Here is a 26,803-nt window from a genome sequence, read left to right as displayed (position 1 = left end):
CAATGGTGCACCTGCTGATGGTTAGTTTTGTTTGTCACAAAGAGGGGGTGAGTTCGGAGAATGTTTCATTTCGGTTAACCGCACAAACCAGAATTTATAGCACTTATTATCGCATGCACCAACTCATCTTAAAAAGGTCCCCCATCATGAAAAATGCACTTTCTGATGTCTTTTATACACAAGTAGACTCACAAAGTGTCAGCAAATACAACCCTCTCTCTTTTCCTCCTTACCGTCATCTCTAAAAACGGGGGTACCAACGAGCTGATCCAAATTTGCTTATGTTATGACGTCATAACCAGTGTTAATTTCGTTGACGAAGACTATGACGAAAAATATTCGTCAACGAACCTTTTTCACGGACGGAAACTAAATAAAAACTAAATAAAAAGTCAGATATGATGACGAAGACTGTGACTAATATAACGGACACGTTAGTCAACGAATAAAAATAAGACGAACATATTAGGGAGGGACGAATGGAGAAGAGATCCCATCAGAATTACTTTTTTTGTGTGACAAGTTGGGAAGAAATCCAATCAAAAGTTAGTTGCCAACCGCCATAAAGAAGAAGAAGAAAAAGTCCAATCAGAGCGAGTCTCGTAGAAGCAGCCTTTTTGCAGCAGTCATTTCAAAGGGCGGCAAATGACTTAAAGAATTAGCCTAAAGAAATGTCAGAACTGGGAAGAAAAAGAAGAATTGATATCTGGTCACACTTTACTTATCATACTAATGAAAACAAGACCACCTGCCAGCCGTGTGGAGCCAAAATAACTGGAAAAAACACGACAAATTTGAAACGACATTTGCAGTCGGTGCATCCAGAGATACATGCGAAGGTAAGCATACACGTTATTTTATCACATAAACCACTGTGTTTGCGCTAAACTTGGAATAAAATAGAAGCTAAATTAAACCACCAGAATTCACGTGGATGTGTTGTTAGCTATTTTTTACAGTCTATGGTTGTTAGCCTAGAAGCTATCATGAGCTTCGGTTCGCTAGGCAAAACATAAAAAGTTTGTTTTGGGGCACTGATGGCAGTCAGGATTATCTCTAACTAGCCAGCTATAAGATAGTATTGTTCAGTCCATGTCTATAACATGCTTTAATTGCTACTTGGATAATTTCAGTGAATGTTTTTAAGGTAAGATGAACGATAAGATCATTAACCTTTACTGTGATGGAATAAAATAGAGGGGGGGGAAAAACAGAATTCATGTGGATGTCTTGTGAGCCTAGAAGCTAATATGCTTCGGTTCCTTCCGTTCGCTAGGCAAAACGTTAACATAAAAGGTTCGTTTTGAGGCACTGATGACAGTCAGGATTATCTCTAACTAGCCAGCTAATATTGTTCATTTCAAGTCTATAACATGCTTTAATTGCTACCTGGATAATTTCAGCGAATATTATTAAGGTAAAAGGTGAACTATAAGGTCATTAAGCGTTACTGTTCAGTGGGATGTTGGTTACTAACGGCATCGTTTACGAGCCCGCTAGTTTAACACAATCTCCGTGGAAACTAGACTTGATTACTTGATTCACAACTTGATTCTCCCTTTATTCTCCCTCACAGATACAGAAGACGTCTGATGACCATGGGCCAAGGGGAAATAAAGCTAGTGCTGCTAGTGCAAGTTCAACCCAGCAGCAGACTATCTCTACAGCTTTCCAAAGTTCTTCAAAGTACAAAATGGAATCAAAGGAGCAACAGACCAAGGAGCAGGCCATAGCCAGATGGATTGGACGCACAGGTTTACCACTCACAACAATTGAAGACGAGGACTTTGTGCAAATGATGGAGATAGTAGATAGGAGACTAGCAATTCCAAAGAAAACTAAAATTAGCAATTTGATTGAAACACAATATGAACATGAAAGACAAAAATTCAAACAGAGACTGGCTGCTGCCCGGAGAGTATCCATTGGCCTTGACTTGTGGACAAAAAAAGGACTGACCGCCTCATTCCTTGCTATTAGCGCATGCTACTTTTGTGTTGAACAAATCAAACCTGCACACATATTGTTGGCCCTTGAACAAGTAGCTCACCCACACACTGCACTGTCTATTAAGGCATGTGTGGACGAATGTATACAAGAGTGGGCCATACCGAAGGAGAAGATCCTGACGGTAATAACGGACAATGGAAGTAACATGGTGGCAGCCTTTAAAAACACCACAGCAGAAGAAACCAGCTCTGAGGCTGACTCCCCTGGGTCCGAAACCGCGATGGAAAGTGACTCTGAAATTGATGACCAGCGGTGAGCCATGTTTAGTTTATTATTTTACATTATAGTCAATTGTCACATGAATGATGTCCCCCCTGCCACACACTACGTATATACAGACCCACACCAGACACTTTATTAGGTTTAGACTTATTTGGTTGTCTTTTCTTGTTATTAGGTACCATCATGTCGACATGGAAATGGCCCGGACGCCGTGCGTGGTGCATACCATACAACTTGTGGTCCACATGTTGCAGAAAGAAACAACTGTCAAAAGAGTCCTCGATAAAGCAAGGTCTGTGGTGAAGCTCTTTCGCAAGTCCTCAGTTGCAACACAGAGGCTACTAGACCAGTGTGGTGTCATTGTTGTAAATGACTGCCCCACACGCTGGTCAAGCACATTCAACATGGTCACACGACTCCTCACAGTCAAAGATACTGTCTGTCAAATCACAAATGACATGGGATGGGACAGTTTGCTTACTAGTGAGTGGCAAAAGCTTTCATCATTGCGTGACCTACTGCTTCCTTTTGCAGAACACACTAAAACCCTCCAGAGTGACACCACATCTATGTCCCTAGTGGTTCCTGCCCTCTTTGATCTGCTGAGCCACCTAGCTGACTTTGCAGAGAACAGCCGGTACAGAGACCTCGCCACTCTTGCAGAGAAAATGAGATCAAATCTGAACCTGCGTTTTGCTTGCCTCTTGGATCCAACCGATGAAAAGTTCTCACCACTTGCAGCAGCTGCCTGCTTTGTCAACCCAACTGTCTGTGAAATCCTTGTTAATGTTGATGTAGCTGATGGAAATATCCAGGAACTGCTGAAACAGGCAGAAGACTATGTGGTCAAATGCACTTTCCTCCCACACACAAGACAGGAGGACCACCAGTCTGACGATGATGCAGAAGAAGTCATTGAGGAACCAGAACCAGCGCCATCTTCAAAGCAGCCGGTGTTTAGGTTCCTCTCAAAATGCCGCACCACAAGACCTAAACAGAAAACCTCCACAACCAGCGTCAGGCAGCAGATCATTAAGTACAAGGAAGAACTTTCACATCCCATCACTGAGGACACAGGAACAGACTTCTGGCTGGAAAAGAGTGACAGTTTTTATCACAGTTTAAAACCTTTTGCTTTGGACTTGTTGGCTATGCCAGCTTCTCAAGCTTTTGCAGAGAGAGTATTCAGCATCACAGGTGACCTCACAAGAGGACGGCGCAACAGAGGAAGGGTCAGCTTGGAGCGAAGTGCTTTCCTTAAAATGAACAGAAACAAATAGAACTGTTGTATTCACTGCTATTTACAGCATTACAGCTGTAGCAGTATATGCACAACTTAGAGTTTCCGGTCTGGTATTTGTTTTGTTTTTTGTTTAATATGAGAGCAGAGAGATTTTTCTTGTTCCATGCAATAATGGCATTACAGCTGAGCATGTAATTCACTTGTCTTGAGTTGAGCTCCTTGATACTAGCTCATTGATACTACTTCGAATTATTAACAGAAGAATATTTTGTTTTGTGTGCAATGACATTTCAACCAATGCATATTTTCTTTTAGGCTACATATGTTTTGTTTTTCCTTTTCAAATCTAAGTGATTTTGCTCACAATGCACAGAGTAATAGTTGATGACTAAGAAGATGATGCTTAGTTACAGAGTTGTGTGCTTTTTAGTTTAATGTGATATTTACCTGTATTTTAAATGCTGAGACAGCACAGCAGGGTGTTTTTTTTTTTCATTTACTTGAACATTAAGGAGTATTACAGCCAATACATCTTTTATTCTACTTTTGAGAATTCTTGTTGATTTTGTAAGGCATTGTAGCCTAACAGTAATTTAAGTTATCTTGAGGTACAGTACGTGAACGTTATCAGTAGTGCATTTTCTGTATCTACCTTGTGCAATGGCATTACAACCAATAGTTGTATTATTATTTTTGAGAATTGCACTTTATTTATTTGTTTATTTTTTTTGAGTTAGGTGATTTATTCTTTCAAGATGAAAGACAATATTATTGAAATAGATGTCATATGCAATACATATCATTCAAGGAGAATGCATATCTTTTTCAGGGAGCATGTATATTTTTCAGGGAGAGCAGGCCTTATGCTAACTTTATTTGAGATTATCTTTTGTGAAAAAGCCATGGTCAGTGTTTTTGACATTAAAAGTAAAATAAAATACATGTTTTGTTCTGTTAAATCTCTGTCTGTATTGCATATTCAAACCTTAATACCATTCCAATTCTGGTGAAACATTTATTCAACGAAGTCCACGGTAGATTTAGTCGACTTATCTGCTATTAGGTGGTCTGCTAAAACTAGACTAAGACTAAAAGACTTAAGACTAGACTAAGACTAAAACTGATGATATTTAGTCGACTAAAACTAGACTAAGACTAAAAGATTTCAGATGACTAAAATATGACTAAAACTAAACGGTCTGTTATTCAAAAGACTAAGACTAAGACTAAATCAGAATTTACTGTCAAAATTAACACTGGTCATAACTGGGCTGACTTTACATGATCAGTTAAAAAGTAAAGTTCACATTTCTCCTGTTGATTAATATAGAGCTGAACGTTCAAAACAAAGCCCTTTGGCAAGTTACAGCATAAGTTTTAAATAGCTTAATAAGCACCGTAACTTTCATGATGCGCATTTCTCGGTCATGATCGGTTGTTTCCGTTAACGGCCAAATGTTGCGTCACGGCAAATGTTGCGGCCGCAAGGCATTGTGGGACAACATTTTCTCCTTTCCTTTCGTAAAGGGAGGTCCAGTGTTTCCTAAGCTAAAGGAGGTTATAAAGGAAGTTTCAGAGCTCCTTTCCTATCATCTAGAGAATTCCAACAGCTCTTATCATGGCGGACACTGAGGTACTTCTGGGTCATTTCACTCCGTTAGGAACCTTCCTAAGCTAAACAGACTATTCGATCGCAGCTTTTATCTCTGCCTGGATGTGCAAGCTTTTAAACACTGCCATAATCTGGGTTACAAAAGTGGAAGATACAGGATTTTTGTATGAGGAGGACAGATTACTCCTGCTTCTTTTCCTGATAATAGAACAACAGTGGAGCCAGCAACATATCATGCAAAGGTCTAATGTTTGGCCGAAAGTGATGTTGCTTAAGTAAGGATTGCTATGACAGTTCAACCACTGAGGATTGAAATTGCAGAGTATAAGGTTTGCATCAGATGAAGTGGAGTTTATAGGTATACAGTATTTGTGGTTACATATGCTTCAAATGATGCCCTTTACAGCAACAAAAAAAAGACTTGAAAACCTGGACCAACGACCATCTCTACAATTTATATAATTAATATAACTATTTTCTTTATGCCAAATCTCAATATAAACAAGACTGGCCTTCAGAGAACGTAGCCCTCCACTAACACTGATGGTTCAATCATGTGCGTCTCGGAAAGCCTCATTCCAGAGATGGCAAGCTTAAAGTCATAATGTAAGAAGTGATGGTTTCATTTTGCTCAGAGCTTGTAAACAACACACTGATATAGTTTTTCCAACTGGAGGGAGCTTTCATGTGAAGTCCCAGTAGGTGAATACATTTTTCTGATTATTCCAAGACCACATGAAGGCCGCTCAAAAGCCTTCTCCAGCAATAGAAACAAAACCCAAAAAGGTTTGCACCTGCATTGTGATTTCAAGCCACTCTCAATACTGAAAGGGTTTTTCCTTGTATAGTATTTATCTTTCTGTTTTCCTGCTAACAGATACATACAGTGCTGAAAACATAACCTTGGCAGAGGTAATTACATTTATACTGTTGCCTGCCCTGCTAGAAACAACATCGCTGTGAAGCCTCTGAACCTGAACCATCGTTGGTCAAGCTGTAACATTTAAAGACACAACGATGACCTTTACTGATGACCCTTCCGTGGCCTCCGGAAAAGACACTTACACAATCTGACAATATACAGAGATGACGAGGGGGGGAAGCATGAAAAGAGTACATCAGCCGGGAGGGTTAAGAAATGTCATGGCGGAATGATGGTACAGTACCTGCAGACTTCCAACAGCAGAGTAGGCTGCATAGGAGAACTGTTGCTTGGGCAGATCATTCGGTCCACGCTGGTCACATGGGATCCCGTTGGGCAGGAAACACTGGTGACTGGACCTGTCGGTGATGGTGTTAGGTGTGGAACCAGGCAGGCTGAGCAGAACGGTGTGATTGGACAGATGGACGTCATTTAAACCGAGTCCAACCCACTGCCTGGAGAGGTACCTGGCTACGGCTTCCTCACTGTCATCTGATAGGCTGGAGAAGGACCTGCAAGCAGCAGACAGAACAATGCTTAGGATAACATATGCATATATAATATTACCAAACGTTAAAGAAAGAATAATCTAGAAACATAATAATATAACATCTCTATAATTATGCTCAGTAAGGTGTCCTTGACAGCTTTAGAAGGTGCCCATAAATAAAATAAATGATTTAATTAGTATTATTAACATGTTTCTTAAACTCCATTAAAGTAAACAGAGGAACAGCTATATACAGCAACTACTGCTATATGTCACTCTTTGTACATTAACAGAGAATATCAAACACTTCTTACAAGGTATTTACATACATGTAATGTTAGTTTAGCACCAATGCTGACATTCAACTTCCACTCCACTGCCTTTATTGTGAAAAGCTAGAGACCTCAGAAACCAGATACATATTGCACAGTTATTAACACAACAGGGGGTGTTATAGTCAGTGTTGTTATATGTGAGGGGGTCTACCGGGGGCCATGATGGTTATAGAGTCTGACCGCTGCAGGAAGGAAGGACCTGCGGAGCCTATCCTGGAGGGGGTTGGACACATTGTCCAGCAGGGAGGACAGCTTGGCTGCCATTCTCCTGTCTCCCACCACCCACACAGTGTCCAGAGGACTCCCCAGCTCAGAGCTGGCCTTTCTTATAAGTCTGTTCAATCCCACTAGACACAATTCTCACTGAGGTCAACGCCAAACTTGCCATACACAAATTATAACACTGATAAAATGGCAATTATTCATGTGGTAATGTCTTTTGCCAGAAAATCAATTATATTTGTGAAAAAACAAAACAAAAAACATGAGAAAGATTGCAGCTCATCCAGTATATTTTACATTTTAAATTCATAAACTCCACTTTTTTGCTCCCATTTCATGGCTTATATGGGGAGTTCACTAGATGACATTCTTGAACATGTTTTTTAGAGTGGAAAATATTAATAAAAGCCGCCTAACATACTTCAATTATGAGAAATACATATAGCGTGTAAAATGTAAATGGCAACACTTCTACTAACTAATCTCAATAACAGTAGGAAAAGCTGAGTTATTTCTATTAGTTTTACCAAACTTGGGTGAGCCTCTGTCTGTGTTACACACCCTCTCCTCTCTTCACACCCACTCTCCTCTCTTCACACACACTCTCCTCCCTTCACACACACTCAGCACCTCACAGGAGCCGTCAGTCGCTGTCAATTCCGTTTTCCTAATTGCATGAAAGGCATGTCAATAAAATTTGATCCAGGCCTTATTTGAGTCTCCTCTGCGGGTTTGTTTGGGGATTGTTGTTTACTCTCTTTATTGTTCTGACTATGAGAGGACTGGATGCAAAAGTTCAGCAATAAAGACGTTTCCGAGAACTGACTGGAATTTCAGCCTTTTGGCCAAGAACAAATATGCCATTCAGCTCGGTACTGGACAATGTCTGAGTCTGAGAAGGTATCTTAATAACAGGAAGGATCTCAGAAAAGCTGCTTACAAATAAAATCCAACTAAATAACGCAATTTTCTTTTGGAAAATAATAAAAACAACACAACATTCAATGCCCTCTTTTCAGAAAGCCACCATTTCCAACTAATGGAGCCATAAAAGCAATAATAGATAATGTATTTCTAATATGTTTTATTATATTTTTATTAGGTCATTTAAAAAATACAAATATAGACAAACCATTAAAAGTGTCCCCAGAATTTTGTTATATTTTAATTTGGGTTTCCTTATATAGTCCTCTTTCCTTCTCTGTAGGTAGACTATTATATTAAGCTTAATAATACACTTTCATACAGTAAGAGGAGAGGATTAATATCAATTTAATATTTAAGTTATACACGCAGCTCAGGTCAGACATCTCTGACATTTGGGCATCTAGCATCACTGACTTAAACAAAGACTCCGCCCCCTCTCTCTCTTCTTTGTGTTCACAGTCCTAGGTTAGCCTGAGTGTTCCTGGAGTTGGACATTAGCCAAGAGCAGGTTTGGTAGTAAAGCCTTAGCAGAGCTTCCCTCTCGGCTCTCTTCCCCCTCCTCCCTGGTCAATTACTCTGGCCTCAGTGACATTCACTCCGCCTGGTCGACCTCACTGGCTAGGCGGTCAGAAAGATGCCATGGGCCGTGATTGTCCCAAGGCCAGCTGTACCTTATCCAATCACCATGTTTGGGTCAACAAGGATTGTACCAAGAGCTGCACCTTGTCTTAAAACGATGTGTCTGTTTGGCTACAAGGACTTTTATTGCACATTTTTCCTTGTACTTATGTTTATATAAATGGATTTGTTTTACTCTAATGTGGAGCAACTGTCACAAAACCTTATGTCCCTCAGGGATTTATAAAGTATTTTGATTGATTGATTGTTTGAATCCTTATCCCATGTTGATGGGTAGGTCTCTTTCATGTGCCATACTTGCACCAATACAAAATAAGACCAAAGGAATCTAAAAGATCTAAAACAGAAATATAGCAAAGTGTGTGGCAGCTAGCTTTTGGAAGCTACATATGCTGCGTTCACCATAGCTTCACAGTACAGAACTACGCTTATACCGAAACAAATAGGCCTCATGTCAAAAATCCATTCAACCATCCAATGTAAACCATAGTTTAATTTAAATACTACCATACTGTCAATGTATTTAAGAGTCTCAAATCCCAACTCAACTGTGTGGCTATGATTGCACGCTAAACCTCTGAAACACAAATGACCGTATATCTCAAAAACTTTTACTTCAACTATAAGTTTCCTTTCTAACTGTCTGTCTATATATACATGTGGTATGTATGGTTACTAATCACTACATTATTTTTGAAGTTTCTATCTGCAAGTGTGTGGACAAAATGTGTGTATGCCTGTAGTATGTGACTAGTTCTATGTTTGTGTGTTAGTGTATGTTTCTATGTGTGTGTTTGTGTGTGTGTGGTAGTGACATCTATATCAGGCTCAGCAGCAGATGGCCCAAACACACAATTCTGCTATTCTCCAGTCAGCGGTCTACGTCTCATAGCTTGCCAGGAGCAGCAGCAGGAGGAAGTGTGTGTGTGTGTGTGTGTGTGTGTGTGTGTGTGTGTGTGTGTGTGTGTGTGTGTGTGTGTGTGTGTGTGTGTGTGTGTGTGTATGTGTGTATGTGCCACTTTTCTTTATGTGTGTGCGCTCACAGAGACCTTCATCTACAAGCCAAGCTGTTGGAAGGACTCCCTGTGGTTTGGGAGACTTGCCCGTTCTGACGATGTCTCAAGTGACTTTGAGTGTGTCTGTGTTTGCATGCGTGTGGTGATGTACACTGCTGTGGGCTCATGCCTTTTTTGAAAAACATGTTAAGAGAAGACTTCTTACCCCATTTCCACAAAGTGCATGTGTCTCTATTAACATGTTGGTGTACAAACAGGTCATACAACAATGGAAAATGCAAAAAAAAGGAGTTAGAAGTATTATCAGAAAATGTCAAAACTGCAACTACTTTACTTATTTCAAGTTCTACCAATAAATGTAAATAATTGAGCAATATATTGTCAGGGTTTGAGAGCGGAGCAGGTAGGACCCAAATGCAGATGACCGTTTTTAGAATTCAGAATCCTTTATTGGCAAAGCTAGGCCAGGCAAAACAAGGCTAACAAGGCTAACCAAGGCAAAACCTGAACTCTCTCAGGACAAGAACGCCCAACAACATCAACGACGAGTCTCTGATCCTGACTGCTAGAAAAAAACTGAACTTAAATGCACACAAGACTAATCACAAGAACAACACAGGTGTGGAGGGAAGAGAAACACAGGGGAACAAGGTGAACACAATGAGGTAATCAAACAGGAGGGAACGAAGACACAGGAAGTGACAGCAGACATAACATTGGGGGGGTTGAACACCTTTCAGAAATAAAAACTGGAAAACAAACACAGATATTGACATGACAAAAATAAAACAGGGAAAAGCAATACGGATTATAACATTTATCAACTGATGGGATATAAAGGAAGCAACATTGTATTGACAGGTCCTGACAATGATAATTCTTTGGACAGATTAAGGTAGTCACCATTTAGTATATGAGTGTGTGAGCTCAACTTAACAATAGCCATGAAGGATATTGGAGGCAAAACAAAAGCTTAACAAACTGTGAATATGTCTTACAATCATGAGGTGGCGATCACTGCAATCACGTCTCTAGATCATTAAAAGAAAAGTGACAACATTCTTACGCTACTGCAGCAACATACACAACACATTTCCCATTCTATCAGGTGTTTTTGTTCTAGATTTTCTCAGAATTACGTTACGTGCCAAACCTGTGTACCGAAAGAACATAACCTTTTCCATTTGTTTTCTTGATGTAACAGTTTGAAAGGTGACGTGAATAAGGGCTGAATTATATCAAATGCTTTAGTCACGCAGTTCTTTTCTGGTGTTTTGGTATTCTGTCACACTGTCATGGCTTACTGGGATGCACTATTCTTGTTTAGAGATGGCAGTCCTACAAGAGAGTAAAGAGATGTTGATAAGTCTGAACAAAGAGTACACACAAGTGAAAACACCTGTGTGGAACATGCCATGCAGGAGCTTTCAGTCAAACAATTAATGACTATAATAAAAAGACAATAAACAACGGCTAAATAAGCATTTTTGCACCTAAAAAAGCAAGGAAATTACAATTTGGCAGGGTAGATGGAGTATAGGGTTAGGGTTACAGTAATGAAGTGGGTACAAGAAGGAACACCTCTACGTTGCATGCAGTTAGTTAGCTTAGGAAATGTAGCACTGGACTCTTATTGCTTTCCAAGAAAAAAGTGTAAAGATGATAAGACAAGATTATGACATATTTTATTTGGCCTTGAAGTTATGCTAGGTTACTGCTGAAACACAAGGGCAGTTGTGCTAATCACATGTCTGCTTCCCTATACTTCTGTTGTTGTGTTTTTCTATTTTCAAAGCTGAACTGCTCTTTAAATGTTGAGTGTCACTCTTTCTAAGGCAGAGCTCCAAGAGTTCTTCTGTATGTGGCCAAAATGGACTGACCTGCTGTGCTTAGTTAGGATTGTTAAATGATGATTCGAGCAACACTGACGAGGAAAGAGGTTTACAACACAAAATTGTGTGCATTTTAATCAGTGTTAATTAGACTTAATTATGTCAATTATTGTGGCAAAATGATTTATGTTCCCTGAAGACAGAGCAATTGGGGGCTCGGTGTTCCATTAAGTAGATATTTGTCTTTCCCTCTGTGTTTATTTTTTCATTACTTCTTGAGCAAACAACAATTCTGACCGCTGTTGAAATTGGAGGTTTAGCAGGATTAACAGGGGGAATGTTTGGTGTTACCATTTGACTAAAGGATTCTGGTCTCTCAAAGCAGTGGACCACATTTTCATTTTGTAATTAAATTAATTTATTAACATTTGAATTAATCCACAGACTCAACTAAACCTGTCATTTCAGAAGTCAACTCACAAACACACCGGCTGTTTTAAGAAAAAAAGGGCTCTCCCTAATTACATTTTTCTTCCAGTTAAACGAATGGAGAATAGATTTAATGCACATTATCTGTATTTTTTTGGGTCGAGAATAATGAAAAATCAGTTGAGAAACTTCAAAAAGCAAGAAGATGTGTGCTATTTAAATGTTTTTTTTCTTGCCCACAGAGGCGCTCTGATGATTTTTGAAGTGCTGACAGGATGTATTTGAAGCCCATCGCTTGTCTTTATCTGATGAGTAGACTGAATCCTGTGAAGCCTCTCTACCCCACAGGGGACTATAAAGAACTGTTTATACAAACTTCAGCCAGCTGTAATTGTTGCATAAAAGCATTTTTTTAAATGTTTCATATCTTGTCTATGGCATCTAAGGCTGAATTTATCTCCATATCACTCACAAATGGGTTTAGGGAAAATAAACGTCTTTTCATCATGATTTAAAATGACAGTTCAAAGTCTGGTCCCTAAGTTCCAAGCTTACACTTCTGAGCAGGTCAAAAGCGTTTGTGTTGTTGAAGTTGGAAAATGGTGATGTTTTTCAAAGCAAAGTCATTAGCATCCTTGCACAATCTCCTTTGGAAGACGAACAGACAAATTAACTTTGGCAAAGTAAGCTTTTCCGGTCTGCAACATAAAAATCCACTTTTTCTCTCTGTCTCGCCATGTTTTTATGACTTGTTTTAATGACTTGTAGAAGGGCTGTTAGCATGATAGCAGGCATATCAATCACATGTTGTGCTCATGCAGATTGTGGATATAATTGTCTCAGTGAAAGCTCTGCGTGCGTTCTTTGGCCGAGCTCACTTGGATTATGAGTCGCTGTTGCCTCTGCTGGCAGCTCCTGCAGCACACGATCATTTTAATAGCTCATCCATTTGTTCAGGAGACAATTGATTTTCTCTGTCTCAATACGCGTTAGTCACATTTGATTTCTCTCGTCCCATTTGCATTTGTCACATTTTAGGAGCGTGGCGCCTGTGCTCAGGCTCCATGATAGGAAATCTTTATTCAGGTGCCAGGGCTGGCGTTAAGGTGGAGCTTTAGTGATGATTGAGGCTGCCAATAAAAAAGATTCAACACACCACTGAGTGCTCTATGCGGTGCAAAACAGAAGGGAGGCCTTTAGGAGGGTACATCATCTGAGAGTTCAATCACTACGACGTGGACAGGAGTCGATTCTGGCTAGCACAAGATGTACACCCAACCACAATTTAAGTCAGGTGTGGTATTTCCATGTAGATAAATGTAAGTATGTCTAGCGTGGCGGATATAACACAGTATTGATAAATATTTCTGACATTTCGTTTCCAGTGAAGGAGTTCAGGTATCTTGGGGTCTTATTCTCGAGTGATAGCACGTTGGAGAGTGAGTAGGGCGCTTTATTCCCCTAATGTGATGAAAAAAAGAGATGAGTCAAAAGGCAAAGATATCGATTTAACAATCTATCAGTCCATCTTTGTTCCTACCCTCACCTACGGTCGGGAAGGATGGGTCCTGTCGATAAGAACGATATTGCAAATACATGCAACCTCTTCTTCTCGGGTGGCTGGCGTCTCGCTTAAGGTGAGAAGTTCAGTCATCCAGTAGGGATCTTTGAGTAGAAAGGATCCTGTTGAGGTGGTTCAGGCACCTGGTAAACTTTCTAGGGAGTTGTAGCAGGCACCTCCAGCTGCAAGAAGACAGAGGTGTAGACCCAATACCAAGTGGACTGATTATATTTCCACACTGTCATGTAAGCGCATTGGAATCCCCCAGTAAGAGCTGGTTGATGTGGCCAGGGAAAGTGAACCTTGACCCCTCTGCTGGAACTTCTTCCTTGATGCGACTCCGGTTTAACGGTTGACGAGGTATACAGTAGATGGACTGGTTAGTTTGGAAGCAGAAGAAATAAACTAGGTTGCAATAAGCAATAGCATTCACCATGGTTGTCTGAATGGCTATTTGGATGCAGGTATTATAAATAAAGTTTGTTTTGTGTGTGTGTGTGTGTGTGTGTGTGTGTGTGTGTGTGTGTGTGTGTGTGTGTGTGTGTGTGTGTGTGTGTGTGTGTGTGTGTGTGTGTGTGTGTGTGTGTGTGTGTGTGTGTGTGTGTGTGTGTGTGTGTGTGTGTTCAAGGATAGTGGGGTAGTCAGGAGTCTAACATAGTGGTGATAAATGAAGTCATAGTTCAGAGAAAGACTGGCTTTGAAAAAAGCTAAGTTATGGAGCTGCTACCCACAGAATGTAAAACAGCATCAGTGTGTTGATAGCTTTCACTACAGAATAGGAATGCAGGCGCGCACACACACACACACACACACACACGCACACACACACACACACACACACACACACACACACACACACACACACACACACAGACACACACACACAGACACACACACACACACACACACACACACACACACACACACACACACACACACACACACACACACACAGTACAATTTGTACAATTACCCTTTGACACGCCTGAAAAAAATACTACATCTTGCTCTTTCAATCCCTGTAATAAGCGCAGTCAGGAGGATATTTTAAATAGAAAGAAAACCAGTGCAGTGTTAGCTTCTTGCAGCCTTTGTGATCCTGGTTTGTACAAGTCTAATATTGTGCTGGGACCTCATCCAAGTAATACATTCAACCCTATCTTCTGCCTATTAGGCATAAGACATAATAACATTCCATTCCATTGGGTTATTCAATTCACAGAAAAGCCCGGAAACAGCTGTGTTTCAGTCAGGAACATACGTCATTAAATAACATCATTATCTCTAAATCATTAAACTGTTTCATTTGACAAGGGACCTGTTTAAGGCAGGCTTTTTGAATTGTAATAGCGCACAGGTGCCAAATGAAATGCACAGTGTTATTTCTTGCAGGCATGTCAAAATGTGTTACTTTAAAAACTCTATGAAGGATAAATCCCATAAGATTCAGCTTAAAGTATCAACATCACAAGCCATACTGAAGGCTTGCTTTGGCAGGAAGTTCATTGTCAGCAGGATTAGGCAAAACACTGAACATCTGCAAGCTTTACATTGTAAAAGGTACATCATGGAGAACACATTGCCACTTATTGTCCAGATCATATCAGAGGCCTGTACTACAAAGAAGGTTTTGGGGTTAGCGAGGTTACTTTAGGGTTAACTCTGGGTTTTTTCAGTCCTAGAAACGTTGGTATACATCGTATCGGGTGAAATCGACCCAGGTAACTTGTGCCAAACACCTAACCTGCTCCGGCTCATGTAATGTTTGAGACAGTAAATACATTTGTTAAGCTTAGGGCAGAGACCATACAATAATATTACATACAAAGTTTAAAGGGGCTCCTTTTATGCTCTTTTCAAGTTCATGTTTGTATTTTGAGCCTCTACTGTGACATGTTTAAAGTTTAGAAAGCTGTTTATGTTTCTCATACTGCCTCTGCTGCAGCACCTCTTTTCACCCTCTGTCTGAAACCAGAGCCCAGTCTGCTCTGATTGTTTAGCTAGCCGGCTCTGTCATGTTTGGTCAACCAATCGCTTAGAGATGTCCCGCCCCTTAGTCTTTTAAGTACAATGTGTTAGAGCACTAGCCAATAGAAGCGCTAGTGTTACATAGTGATTTCATTGTGTCACAGAAGTAGCAAAGGAGTTCAATAGTCTCAGTGCAGGGTGGGAGTGTGTGGGAGAGAAAGGGGATTATTTATTTGGCCTCTAGTCCTTCCTTGTAATTATTTTAGCCTTTACTTCTCTTGTACAAAGCTCTAACCAACTACTAGCAAACGGCCTCAAGAGAGTTGAGAGCCTTGGGAGAAAGAAAGGCAGGCCCTTTACTTGTGCTTCAACCACCGGATTTGACCCTGTCAATGGGCTATGCTTTAACCGAAGTAGGAGTAACAAACCAATGTATTCTTCAGATCAGGACCAGGTTGGTCAGAGAGCAGGAAAGACATCTGGGAGTCCAACGTATCAGGTGGATACCTCTCTGGAGCCAGTCACTCCCTGCGAGGAACAGAACTTGCAGTATCAGTTGTCATATAACATTGATTACCCTCTTAGGTGTAGTTAAATATCCAGGAGAGAGCAAGGGAACCTGAGAGTTGGTTAGGCAGAGGTTGTGTAACTGTGGTGTCCCAGCTTATCTTTTGTCAATTCTCTGGCCCTAACATCCAATAAATCTTCAATATCTGACATCAGTTCAAGCTCTCCAATGTTATCTATGTATTCCAGTACTTTGCTCCAAGAATGTCAACACACCAGGCTAGAGGAAACACAGTTTATCTGCCAAATGCTATATATGCTTAATGGTAGACTTCCATTTCTCACTTGCATCTTCTTCCTCACTGCACTCTCCTGCTCAGCACACCTGTTGCTCATTTAGCCTTGTGAGCTGTTGCTTGCCTCCACAGCTGCAACCAATCCTCCAATTAGTCTGTGTATGTTAAAGAAAGACATTTCACAAATTCATTTGACACCTGCTTTAGCACCACAGCATTTTCCTGTATAACCTTTCTGCCTTCCCATTTGCAGTGCTATTAATTCTGTCATGAGTTGCTGGATGTTGCCAGAGTGTTTCTGCCTACAAACTTTGAAGACAACAAAAGCAATGTAGAAATAGTTGAATGAGATGCAGACAAACTAAAATGTACATTAAAGGGACTGCAAAATACCAGTTTGTTTGACTAATTAGGGTTAAAAAAGACACATTGGTATGAATGTGCTGCCTATTGACTTACCTCACACATACATTCACTCTTGTATTATGTTCACATTTTGCACATGTTAGTACTTTTTGTACTCTGGACACCATCGGGGTCAAAAAACTGAACAGAAATATTAGCTTTATCTCAATTTTTAGCAATATTGGAAACATTTATGAGTAATTTGTGACTTGGAAATAAGACTTATAATGCTGCATCTGTGTCAAACATTATCTGAAAGAGTCATTAGAAAGAGTGAAATTCATTTTTCTATTTGACCTAATTCCTTCCAGGTTTATGCTTTAAAAAGGCCTTATTATGTATTATGTTATAGGTTTATGTGCATGTAAACAAAGTAGAGGAATAAAACTAACCTGAAAATAAGCATAAAAGGTCCCCTTTAAATTCCAAATAAGGTCTAATGGATCCTGTCGTATTGCTCTCTACATCAATACACAACATATTTTAAAGAATTAAACAATTGTTCAGTCAAATTAACAGTATTTGAACAGTCAATTGCTGAACCCCTACCAGGCAAACAATATCAGTTCTAGAAATGCTCTTCATACATCCCTTTTGTGTGGTGGAATTGTGTTTTCCTTTTTAAGGGTGAGCATTGAATCATGTGTTACTGCCAAGCAATGCTAGGTTTAGAGTCATTTAATACACACCAAAAAGTAGAGCCCACATCTGCATCAGCAACCAAAAAACTGATAAAAACAGGGTTTGAAAGGTTGTACCGTAATTTCCGGACTATTGAGCGCACCTGAATATAAGCCGCAGAAACTAAATTTTAGAAGAAAAAAAAAGTAATACATAAATAGGCCGCAATGTCTATAAGACGCAGGTTTCCAGATGTTGTAACACGAGATATTTACACAGAAAGATTTTTAACATTTTTAATTAACACTTTTTTCCAAACAGTGTCGGAATTGAACAGCCTCAGAATGGCTTCATCACACTCTTTCTCAGTCTCTTTCGTTGTCTCGCTCTTGCGCTTCCTGCTAGAGCGCCCCCTGGTGGCCGTTAGCCCGTAAAAATATATAGATTAGCCGCATCGTTGTTTAAGCCGCAGGGTTCAAAGCGTGTGAAAAAAGTAGCGGCTTATAGTCCGGAAATGAGGGTACTTATTTCAAGGCATTATATTGTAAAGGCATTATTTTCTTCTCTGACTGTATTTTAGTTTTCATGAAATTTTATCTGTATTTGACAAACATAAATCAATGTTTAATCAAGATAAAGCAGTAGTGATTTCATGCAAAAAGCTCTAAGAAAGATTCAAACTCAGCTCAACAGACAATTATGTATAGATGAATCACTTTGGAGGAATTGTTGCTTCATGTGAAGGATAACACTGAGAGGGTTACATTGAAAAACTGTGTTTTGTTTTAAAATGACTTGATGGGGTTGAATTATCTCTTAACCCAATAAGGTACGAATACAAGGAGTGGCCCACTTAAGTAAGGAAAAAAAACACCATAACCTGTTAGTACCCATACAGCATACAATTATCTTAACAATGGGGTAATGTGCAATATGGACATTAAGGTGTAATATTTTTATACGGAGGGAATACGGTGGGAGGGCTGACTCACATATATAGAGATTTAATCAAAGGCATTCACACTTTTATTTTCATGAAATGCAGGAAATGTATGAATAATGCAGCGAAAAAGAGTGATAACACTATCCGAACAAACCAGGTTATTATTTTCAATTTGGTTCACCAAATTTGAAGTTGACATAAATTACGTGCTGGATCTAAGTCTTGAGTAGAGGAATAGAGGTCTAAGAGTTTGGATTTGTGATAGAATGACATCTTTGACAACTAATGCAAAGAACCACATTTATCAACCAATACTATGATACACTCTCGATGGCATTGAACGCTTACTGAAAATCTTAAAATGTGTCATTGCTGTCGTGTTTTAAATGCTATAAACCTTAAGTTAGCACTGCAATGCTTTTTGCTAATCAAACAAGAAACCCTGCACAATGCTTTAGTTTGCATCACTTCAACCCATCTACTTCGAACTGAAAAAATGAATTCTAATGAGGAAAGAGGTAAAACAATCTGGGAGAAACACTCAAGTGTCACAGCTGTTACAGAGGACAAGTCCAAGTGATTTGCAAGTTTCAAAATAACAATGTACCATGGCCAACACCACCCATTCATTATTGTTTTAACCCTCCAATTATCTTTGGGATCAAACAAGCCCAATTTAATATTTTACACCACAAAGTAAGTGCTTATGATTTTAAAATCCTGTACGCAAACGTCTTTGTATGATATGACCCAAGGTTGTTCAAGATGTATAAAACATAAGAGTGATGAATATTTTACCCAAATGTTTGTACTTTCCATAACCATGTATATAATCCAATATTCATTTTTTTTTTACTGATTTACTATTGTTTTATTTTTCGCAGAAAACAGCTGCAGTTGGAGAAAAGCTTTAGAGTATGGGAGTGGTGAGACTGAACCAAAACAGTTTTGGGCCATGACACCAGAACAATATAGATTTAAAAAAACATTGTAATTTGAGGGTTAGAGCAAATTTTAGGACATCCCATTGTGGATTATTGTTCATATTGAAAAATATTGATTATTTTAATTGAAAGTCAAAACAGAAAAGGAGGTAGTCCATCCCGGTACCACAACAAATCTGCAGAGAGGGTGTGTGATTTTCATGAGCGGGCACATCAAACTATCATGTGGGGAGACACACATTCAATACCAGTAAAAAAGAACATGGCTAACAGCGAAGGGTACAAAGTAACAGCATCATACAAACTACCTTTACAACCGCTTTGCGTAGTGCACCCGGCACAAACACAGGTTAACAACAGCGTGCATGGGCGTAAATGAACAAATTAAAAACATTTCCGAATGGGAACTTGGATAATACTCCTTCCCAGTACAACTGGAATGCACAATTACTCTTGGCCCTACCTGGCCATCCCCTGACTCCTGACCCCTGACTCCTGACCCCTGACTCCTGACCCCTGACTCCTGACCCCTGTCTCCTCGTGTTCATTTTCTATGGCTGAGAATTAGGAAACAGCACTACTGGCAGCACTATTTTTGACGAACAAGATGGGGGTGTATGAGTAGTTCAGAGCAGAAAAGTGTTATTTCCAAGAAGAAGCAGCAGTATTTATTCAGTTATGCATGGACATATAGACTATACCATGGCACACAACAACACTGTGTGGAGATCAGCTAACAGCCAGCAGGTCATGAGGTCCAACTATGACAAAGTAGCGTATATTACGAGTAACTTATACACTATTGCATGCAGTAGTTCACCTTCAAACTCATCTATCCCACTGTGCCATTCTCAATATCTCTTACACACACATACAGCAAGGGCGGCAATACTCAGTCTTGTCTTATTTTCAAATCCTTACCTCTGATATTGCATAATGTTGCTGATTTGCAGTTTGGGTTGATTTAGTTGGTTGATTCACACATTGGGTTTTTAAAAACCCTGATGCAGACATGACTATTGAGCACAGGAGAACTCTGTAAAGCTCATATTGTTTTAGTTTGTATATATATTGGGCCCGAGGCCATTTGTTGATTAATGGTGTTTCAAAAGGAATATGCAAATTGATCTATGTGTTGAATTATTCCTTAAATTGTTTCCATCAGACCACAAAATGGGACATCATATGCAAAGCTGCATTGTTATTCATTCCGTCTTATTCAAAAAAGGTTTGACAAAATTGTAAAATGACCAATTTTAGCCATGTACAATGTGGTGGAGCTCTAACCAATACCAGTGCAAGTGTTGTATAGTGATGTCACTATGTTGCAAAAGTAAACAAAGGAGTCCAATTGAGGTGTTTCAGCCAGGGGAGTGTGTGGGAGAAAAAGAGTTCACGGGGATTTTAGCCTTTGCAGACTATTGACATGCACACAAACCTATATTACACACTACAGGGAAGGGAAAACCCTTAAAAGCAGAATAAGGACTTAAAACATACCAACATAGTGGATTGGGGTTTATTTGATTAAGCTGATACTTCATGTCAAGACTTGAACAAATGTACTTAAAAAAAACCTGACGAGGTTGACTCAATATAATATAAAAGACTAACGACAAAACTTGACAAAGCACTAGGAATTAACTGTTAAAGAAGAAAACACTATACACAACAATTGTGAAGGGACAAAAAGACCATTACTCCTACTGCTTCTTCAAGAAAACTAGTGCCTTTTCATTATATCTTTAAGTGGCATGACAGCTTTAAGAGAATTCCTCTCAGATCCACAGTGAAGCCCCTGAGGTCTCATGTTTTTCATCAAATGGACGTGCGGAAAATAGCCTTTTAATGAATAAATAAGGATTTAAGAACCATTTGCACTCATGAAATGCAAATCAAACACCATTACTCCTAAAAGCACCTCCTACTTCCACTGTGTGCATATACTGTATGCATGCAGTGCGTTTGTGGCTGCTCGGGTGTATAAAGGCTGCAAGTGCAAATGCCAGTGCTATATTTATTAAACAAAAACATGGCAGGGTTTGCATAAAAACACGGGACAAAGGGAATAAGAGATCATTTTGTTATTTTAGCAGGTATTTCCAAATACTTATATATATAAATGAACAAAAAACATAATTTATTTGTAATCTGTTAAGAAGAAATCCATTCCTAAAAAAATGTCATTCTGGATTTAAGAAAAAAGAAACATCCGCAGTCCAGCAACCAATTACTCTTGTTGGTAATGGGAGGATAAGATAGAAATAACTATTAATGGCACCATGATAAAAGCTCAACATGTTGGAAGCACATTTACTCTTATCTAGGACTTGATCAATTCTATCTTAACAGATATGTGAGCGTTATCTCTTTAAGAGTGTCTTGTTTGCCAAAGCACACATTTCTTATCAATAAGTTAATCCTTTGGATCCAAAACACTTGTTTATTGGGATATTGCAATTTCTGGTGCTGTCATTTGTCTCAGTTGATATAACCAAGCCAAAATAGTTTGCAAGGTAAATGTCAACCCTCAAAGGTACAATGTTATCATTCACTTTGAGATTTGATGTTAAGAAAGGTCCACATCAGATTTTTGGAAGCAGATATCCCCATGGTTTTAGGGCAATCTTCACTGTGACAGACATACGGTACGTGACTCTTTCGAGTAGTCATGAGCTACACAGCCAGATGATAGATTGATCCTGACCTTGAGAGAAAACTTGTGACAACCAAGGTTAACAAAGTAAAGTCAAATAAGGAAAAAATAACCTTTGTAGTTGTGTATTTTCTCCTGTTTAGAAAGTGTGTGCACTTATCCTGCTTTTTGGAGAATTCCCTTTCTTTAAGTCCGTTAAATAGGTTTTGGAGCATGCAAATGTCTTCAGTGGACTCCTTTGTTTACTTCCGTAACATAGTGACAAAACTATGCTGCACTTCTATTGGTAAACAACATATTGTACATAATATGCCAGCTAACCAATCAGAGCAGACTGGGCTCTGGTTTCAGACAGAGGGTGAAAAGAGAAGCGTCAGCACAGGCAGTATGAGAAAAACAAAGAGCTTTTTTATCATGAAAACATTGAAAAATGTCACAATAGAGGCACATCATAGAAACATGAACCTGAAAATGAGCAAAAAGGGCCCGTTTAATTATTTTACTTCCTATTATTTATGGGATCTAGTGTATCATTCGGTTGTATGCTTGACTGCAGCTTGACATCTAAACAAGATCACAGAAATATGAAACATGAAAACAAATAATTTCGAACGAACGACTCTTTGAAACGAACGAACTGACCTGATCCGACGATTCACCTTCCTCTCGTTCGTTCTCCCCCGGACTAGTCGCTGTGCCAATCGTATGCTGTTGTCTGTTGAGTCTAGGATGCCCTTGTTGAAATTTAGCCAATAAGAGACAGGAATGCTTCTCGTTTATTCCTCTCTAGTCGTTCTCGTTCACTCAGTCAGTCACTCAGTCAGTCAGTCAGTCATTAGCGCTAGCCTAGTAGGCTAAATGGAGATTTGAAACCTTTTCATCAATACAATCTTCTGCCAAGCTTTTAAACATGTGTGTCGGCATATTGAGTCGCTATTTCTTTATTTAGTAGCCCTTGCTGAGAGAGAACAAAAAAAAGTAAGACAATAAATTTGCGGATCAAGCCGTAGTCTACTCTATTTACCTTCAATACATGTCAAGTTGGATATACACATCAGCCACTGTTGTGTTGTCTAAAAGTACACATAATCATGAAGTTGCAGTTATGTATTTGCCTTGAACTACGGTGTTGTGTTGACTGTTTCCACGATCGTTTGCGAACAAAGCGCTGAGACCATGCATTCCATGATGCCCTGCTGAATGACGTTGTACTGGAGACGCGACTGAATGAACGAACGATTCTGAACGATCTTCTTGGCGAACTGATCGACGCAAACTGAATCCCGGAAAAGAATCATGAAATCCATCTCTAGTGCACATAGGGGGAGCACGCCTCCACAGTACTCGTTATATGTGCTTTAGAAGTAGGTGGGGTCTAAATTGTGATTGGTCAAAGGATGTATGACTTATTGGCAGGCAATTAAGTTAAAAACCTAGAAATATATGGTTAATATAAATGTTTTGAATGTGCAGTTTCTTTGTAAATAAAGTACATATTTATGTTGATGCTTTTTCAATCATGTTTAATGTATAAAACAATGTTTACTTCTGTTTAATTTGACACATGACCTGACGGGCCGGTTTGAATTGCAGAGACGGACTTTCTTGCTTTCAATGTGACTGGGAAAAGAGGGAGGGGTGATTTAACCTCCAATAAACTTCAGAGCAGAATGTAACATACATATGGGTTGGTGGTTGACAGATGAAGGTATTTCAGGTGCGCTTACCATTCTAATCTCAAAATAAAACATTTTCAAATTGTCCTCAATTTTCTTGCAGCTGCCTTAATGCACTTTTCAGAGCTACCGACTATTCCCTCTGGCGTCAAATAGGGAGGATTAAAAGCTATACGATAAAGCGTGGTTAAATTGACACAAACTTCCAAGTCAAAGTTACGGTATCAAAGAGAGAGTTCACACCGGCAACCTGAACACTGATGAAATCTGAAAGAGGGAGAATGAGTTTAAAACATAGTTGGGCAGTGAGCGAAAACACCCATGCTTCTGAAATATACTCAATGGTTGCCTTTCTCATATTGTTTTTATTTGATTTTGTTTTCAGCCTTAAAGAGGATATTCTGCTAGTCTTCAGGTTTGTATTTTGTGCTTCTACTGCTGCAGCACCTCTTTTCACTCTCTGTCTGAAACCAGCGCCCAGTCTGCTCTGATTCATTTGCAGTCTGTTGTGATTGGTTAACCGTTCAGAGCTGTGCCGGAAATGTCCCGTCCCTTTACCATTTATATCACTTACAATGTGTTGGAGCGCCAGCCAATCGACGCACATGTGTTAGTTGTGATGTCACTATGTTACTGAAGTAAACAATGGAGTCCAATGGAACCCTTTCATGTTGGGTTGGAGTGTGTGGGAGAAAAACTCCCTCTGGAGAGACCTTTGGGATTTTAGTCTTTGCAGACCATTTACATGCACACAAACTTATATAACACACTACAGGAAAGGGAAAACCCCAAAAAGCATTAACAAATGCCACATGTATTATGCTAATCCTACTGATTTTCCTAATTTTTTGGTTTTCTGGCCACTAAACAACTAATATGACTTGCGCTGGTGGCAATGCATAGGCGCTTGTTACGCAAGTGCATCGTGGCTTATCAGAACAAGCGCCCAGGAAGTCAACAAGGCATTAAAGCAAACTTTCATAGTGGCCAAACAGTGGTACTACAACTGTGTCAGTCTTTTTGCTTTGCAGCAAAAAATACCATTTCTGAGTGACTAACCAATAATAGCACTTGAATAGCCCTCATTAAAAAGCCAAACCCAGAGTTATTTTCCCTCTCAATTTGTTTCATTAAGCCATCAATGGATGTGTTGAAGCGGATCGAAGGCGGGGCTTAAGAAAAACACAAATGCAGATTTTGGCTTACGTGCTACTAAGCAACTTTCATAGGATTCAAAGGGGCTCTGCCTCCAACTCTTGATCCAGTTATCTTTACACATGCATGAATCAGAGCATCAACAGCAGAAGAGTTGGACCCTGCAAAGTTTGGGATTTCTGTAACCCAATGTTCAGCACTTCAAACAGGAAAATTACACTTGGAACTGGTTTACATACATAATCCCAGTTTGGATATGTGGGAACATAGTGGGGAAGTATTCTGCTCCACTTCAGGTATAAAGGTTTGCTAGCAGTGCTGGAGGCACATTTTCTTCCAGCCAGAAGATCAGAAGCCCCAACGTAGTCAAACGCATAGAACATGGCACCATCTGAAGAGTGGGCCATAATCATAAAGTAGTCTAAATATATTATAGTCTTATCCCGAGAATAGCAGGGGCTCAAGCACCACACAGCCTCTATTGGAGAACTGCTGTTTAAACACCTGTGAATGCACAGTTCAAGTGTCGAGCCAAATCAAGGAAACAACATGTCATTGCTATATGTACACTGTGAAGGGCCCAGACATCACCAGAGCTAAAACAACAGGGAAATTCTAGTTTGTGTGTGGTGATCAAGAGGGTAACAACTGTGATGAATACAGAGCGTTTGATGGGATGAGTGCAGAGTGTGAGGGCCGTTGGGGGTGTTTTATCAGATCAGATCAAAGATGTCAGGCTACACTGAGGTTTATGACCTCAGGGTCTGAACAATGGTTAACACTCTGTGGTCTGTTTTGGAAAAGCAACAATGGGTTTGATTCCAAAATCCATAATAGGTAGAGTTTGGCTAATGCAAGTCATTTCAAAGTAACTTTGTTAGGCTTTGTTTGTTTTTGTTTAACACTTTAGTGGAATGTGCATGTATAAAGCAAATTCTGATTCTTACATATAAATAGCATATTTCAATGGAATGCATGTGTTGGGATGGGTTTTACTGTATGTTTAAATGCCAAAATTACAGACACTGTTTAGCTGATTTATTGATCTTCCATTCTTCATATATTTGACACCTAAAAAATATACACTTCTTGAATTGGTTCTGATTGCTTGTGTTTGATGAAAAAGGAATTAAAAGGAAGGAAAATGTACAGATTAGTTTACATTAAAGGCCTAACTCAGATCTTTATCTCTATTACGGGTTTACTGAATACGACTATTTTACCAGATTTTATTTTATACAAGTAAAAGAAAAACACTAAAAGTCATTTTAGATATTTCAAGGTTGTGTTTGTTGTTTCTTGACTTTAGATCCTAAATCCTAAGAAACATAATCATGTTTTCCATAAGTGGGTGACACGGAAAAGCTTAACCAGTGCACAGTAACAAATTACATTTTCAGATATGCAGTGTCTTGGATGCACACGCAACAACTGCAACAACATGTTCAATAACAGACCTCAGTTAGAGAAGAGCATTTACGTTTTTCACCTATGTCGTGTTTTTACACCACAAAGAAAGAAGAACCTCAATCTGTTGTATGTCAGATGTTGCACATAGTGCTGTGTTTACTTTGGGGAAGGTGCAGCAAGTGAGTTGGTTTTGCCAATTAAGTTGTCAATGAAGGGAAGTTTTTTTTATAAAATATGTTAAATGACTATGCTGCTTTCATCATTTGTCACTACCTGGCCAACCCCAGTTTAAAAACATTTAAAACTAACACATAATAAGTAACACCTTTTGCATCTTAAAGAAAGATTAAGACAGATTTGTTGCAGATAAAAAAAAAAAATGCTGTATTCAGCAAATGCTAATATCCAAGACTCTCTTTTCTGGATATTTTTGTAAGCATGTCTTTACAATTACAATGTTGCATTGTGCCTATCGTGTGAATATGCCATTGTTATGACTTAATGCTGCCTTAAAATGACCCAGTTGGATTGTTGACTGGTAGCACTATAGCCCAATGTTTCGATTAGCATCTCTTTGTTTTGGTTACCAGCATGTACTTTCAGATGCATTTAGGCATCTGAGCCCTACAGGAAGCATGAATGCACCATCAAAAGGTATGAAAGAGGAACACTTCTAGCCATTGTAACATGGATAGAAAAACAATCAGCTCTACCCAGGTTTTTGGAAGGAGGAAAGAGTTGCTATTTTTTAGCCTTCAAGTA

At 39.3% G+C, this 26,803-nt stretch overlaps 2 protein-coding genes across 2 annotated transcripts in view; one reads left to right on the top strand and one right to left on the bottom strand.

The window, feature by feature from the left end:
- Nucleotides 1–26,803, bottom strand: part of LOC134870249 (inactive N-acetylated-alpha-linked acidic dipeptidase-like protein 2) — a 555,262-nt gene that overhangs the window by 242,867 nt on the left and 285,592 nt on the right. Inside the window, exon 6 of the mRNA XM_063892353.1 lies at nucleotides 6,254–6,521. Within this exon, the coding sequence (XP_063748423.1) occupies nucleotides 6,254–6,521 (268 nt within the window). The remainder of the gene's footprint in view (nucleotides 1–6,253; nucleotides 6,522–26,803) is intronic.
- Nucleotides 314–4,434, top strand: LOC134869227 (E3 SUMO-protein ligase ZBED1-like). Its single transcript, XM_063890708.1, has 3 exons — nucleotides 314–839; nucleotides 1,577–2,262; nucleotides 2,408–4,434. The coding sequence occupies exons 1-3, from the start codon at nucleotides 672–674 to the stop codon at nucleotides 3,510–3,512; spliced, it is 1,959 nt and encodes a 652-aa protein (XP_063746778.1). The 5' UTR covers nucleotides 314–671; the 3' UTR covers nucleotides 3,513–4,434.

Source organism: Eleginops maclovinus, chromosome 9 (genome assembly GCF_036324505.1).
Source record: "Eleginops maclovinus isolate JMC-PN-2008 ecotype Puerto Natales chromosome 9, JC_Emac_rtc_rv5, whole genome shotgun sequence".
Classification (NCBI taxonomy): Eukaryota; Metazoa; Chordata; class Actinopteri; order Perciformes; family Eleginopidae; genus Eleginops; species Eleginops maclovinus.
The sequence above is the reverse complement of the archived record's forward strand: the minus strand, read 5'-3'. Positions and strand labels throughout refer to the sequence as shown.

Bases quoted from the DNA above. Each gene is read 5' to 3' on its own strand.
- LOC134869227 (XM_063890708.1), top strand. From the start codon at position 672: ATGTCAGAACTGGGAAGAAAAAGAAGAATTGATATCTGGTCACACTTT. The intron at 840-1,576 runs GTAAGCATACAC...TCTCCCTCACAG, and splicing joins ATCCAGAGATACATGCGAAG to ATACAGAAGACGTCTGATGA. The intron at 2,263-2,407 runs GTGAGCCATGTT...TCTTGTTATTAG, and splicing joins TCTGAAATTGATGACCAGCG to GTACCATCATGTCGACATGG.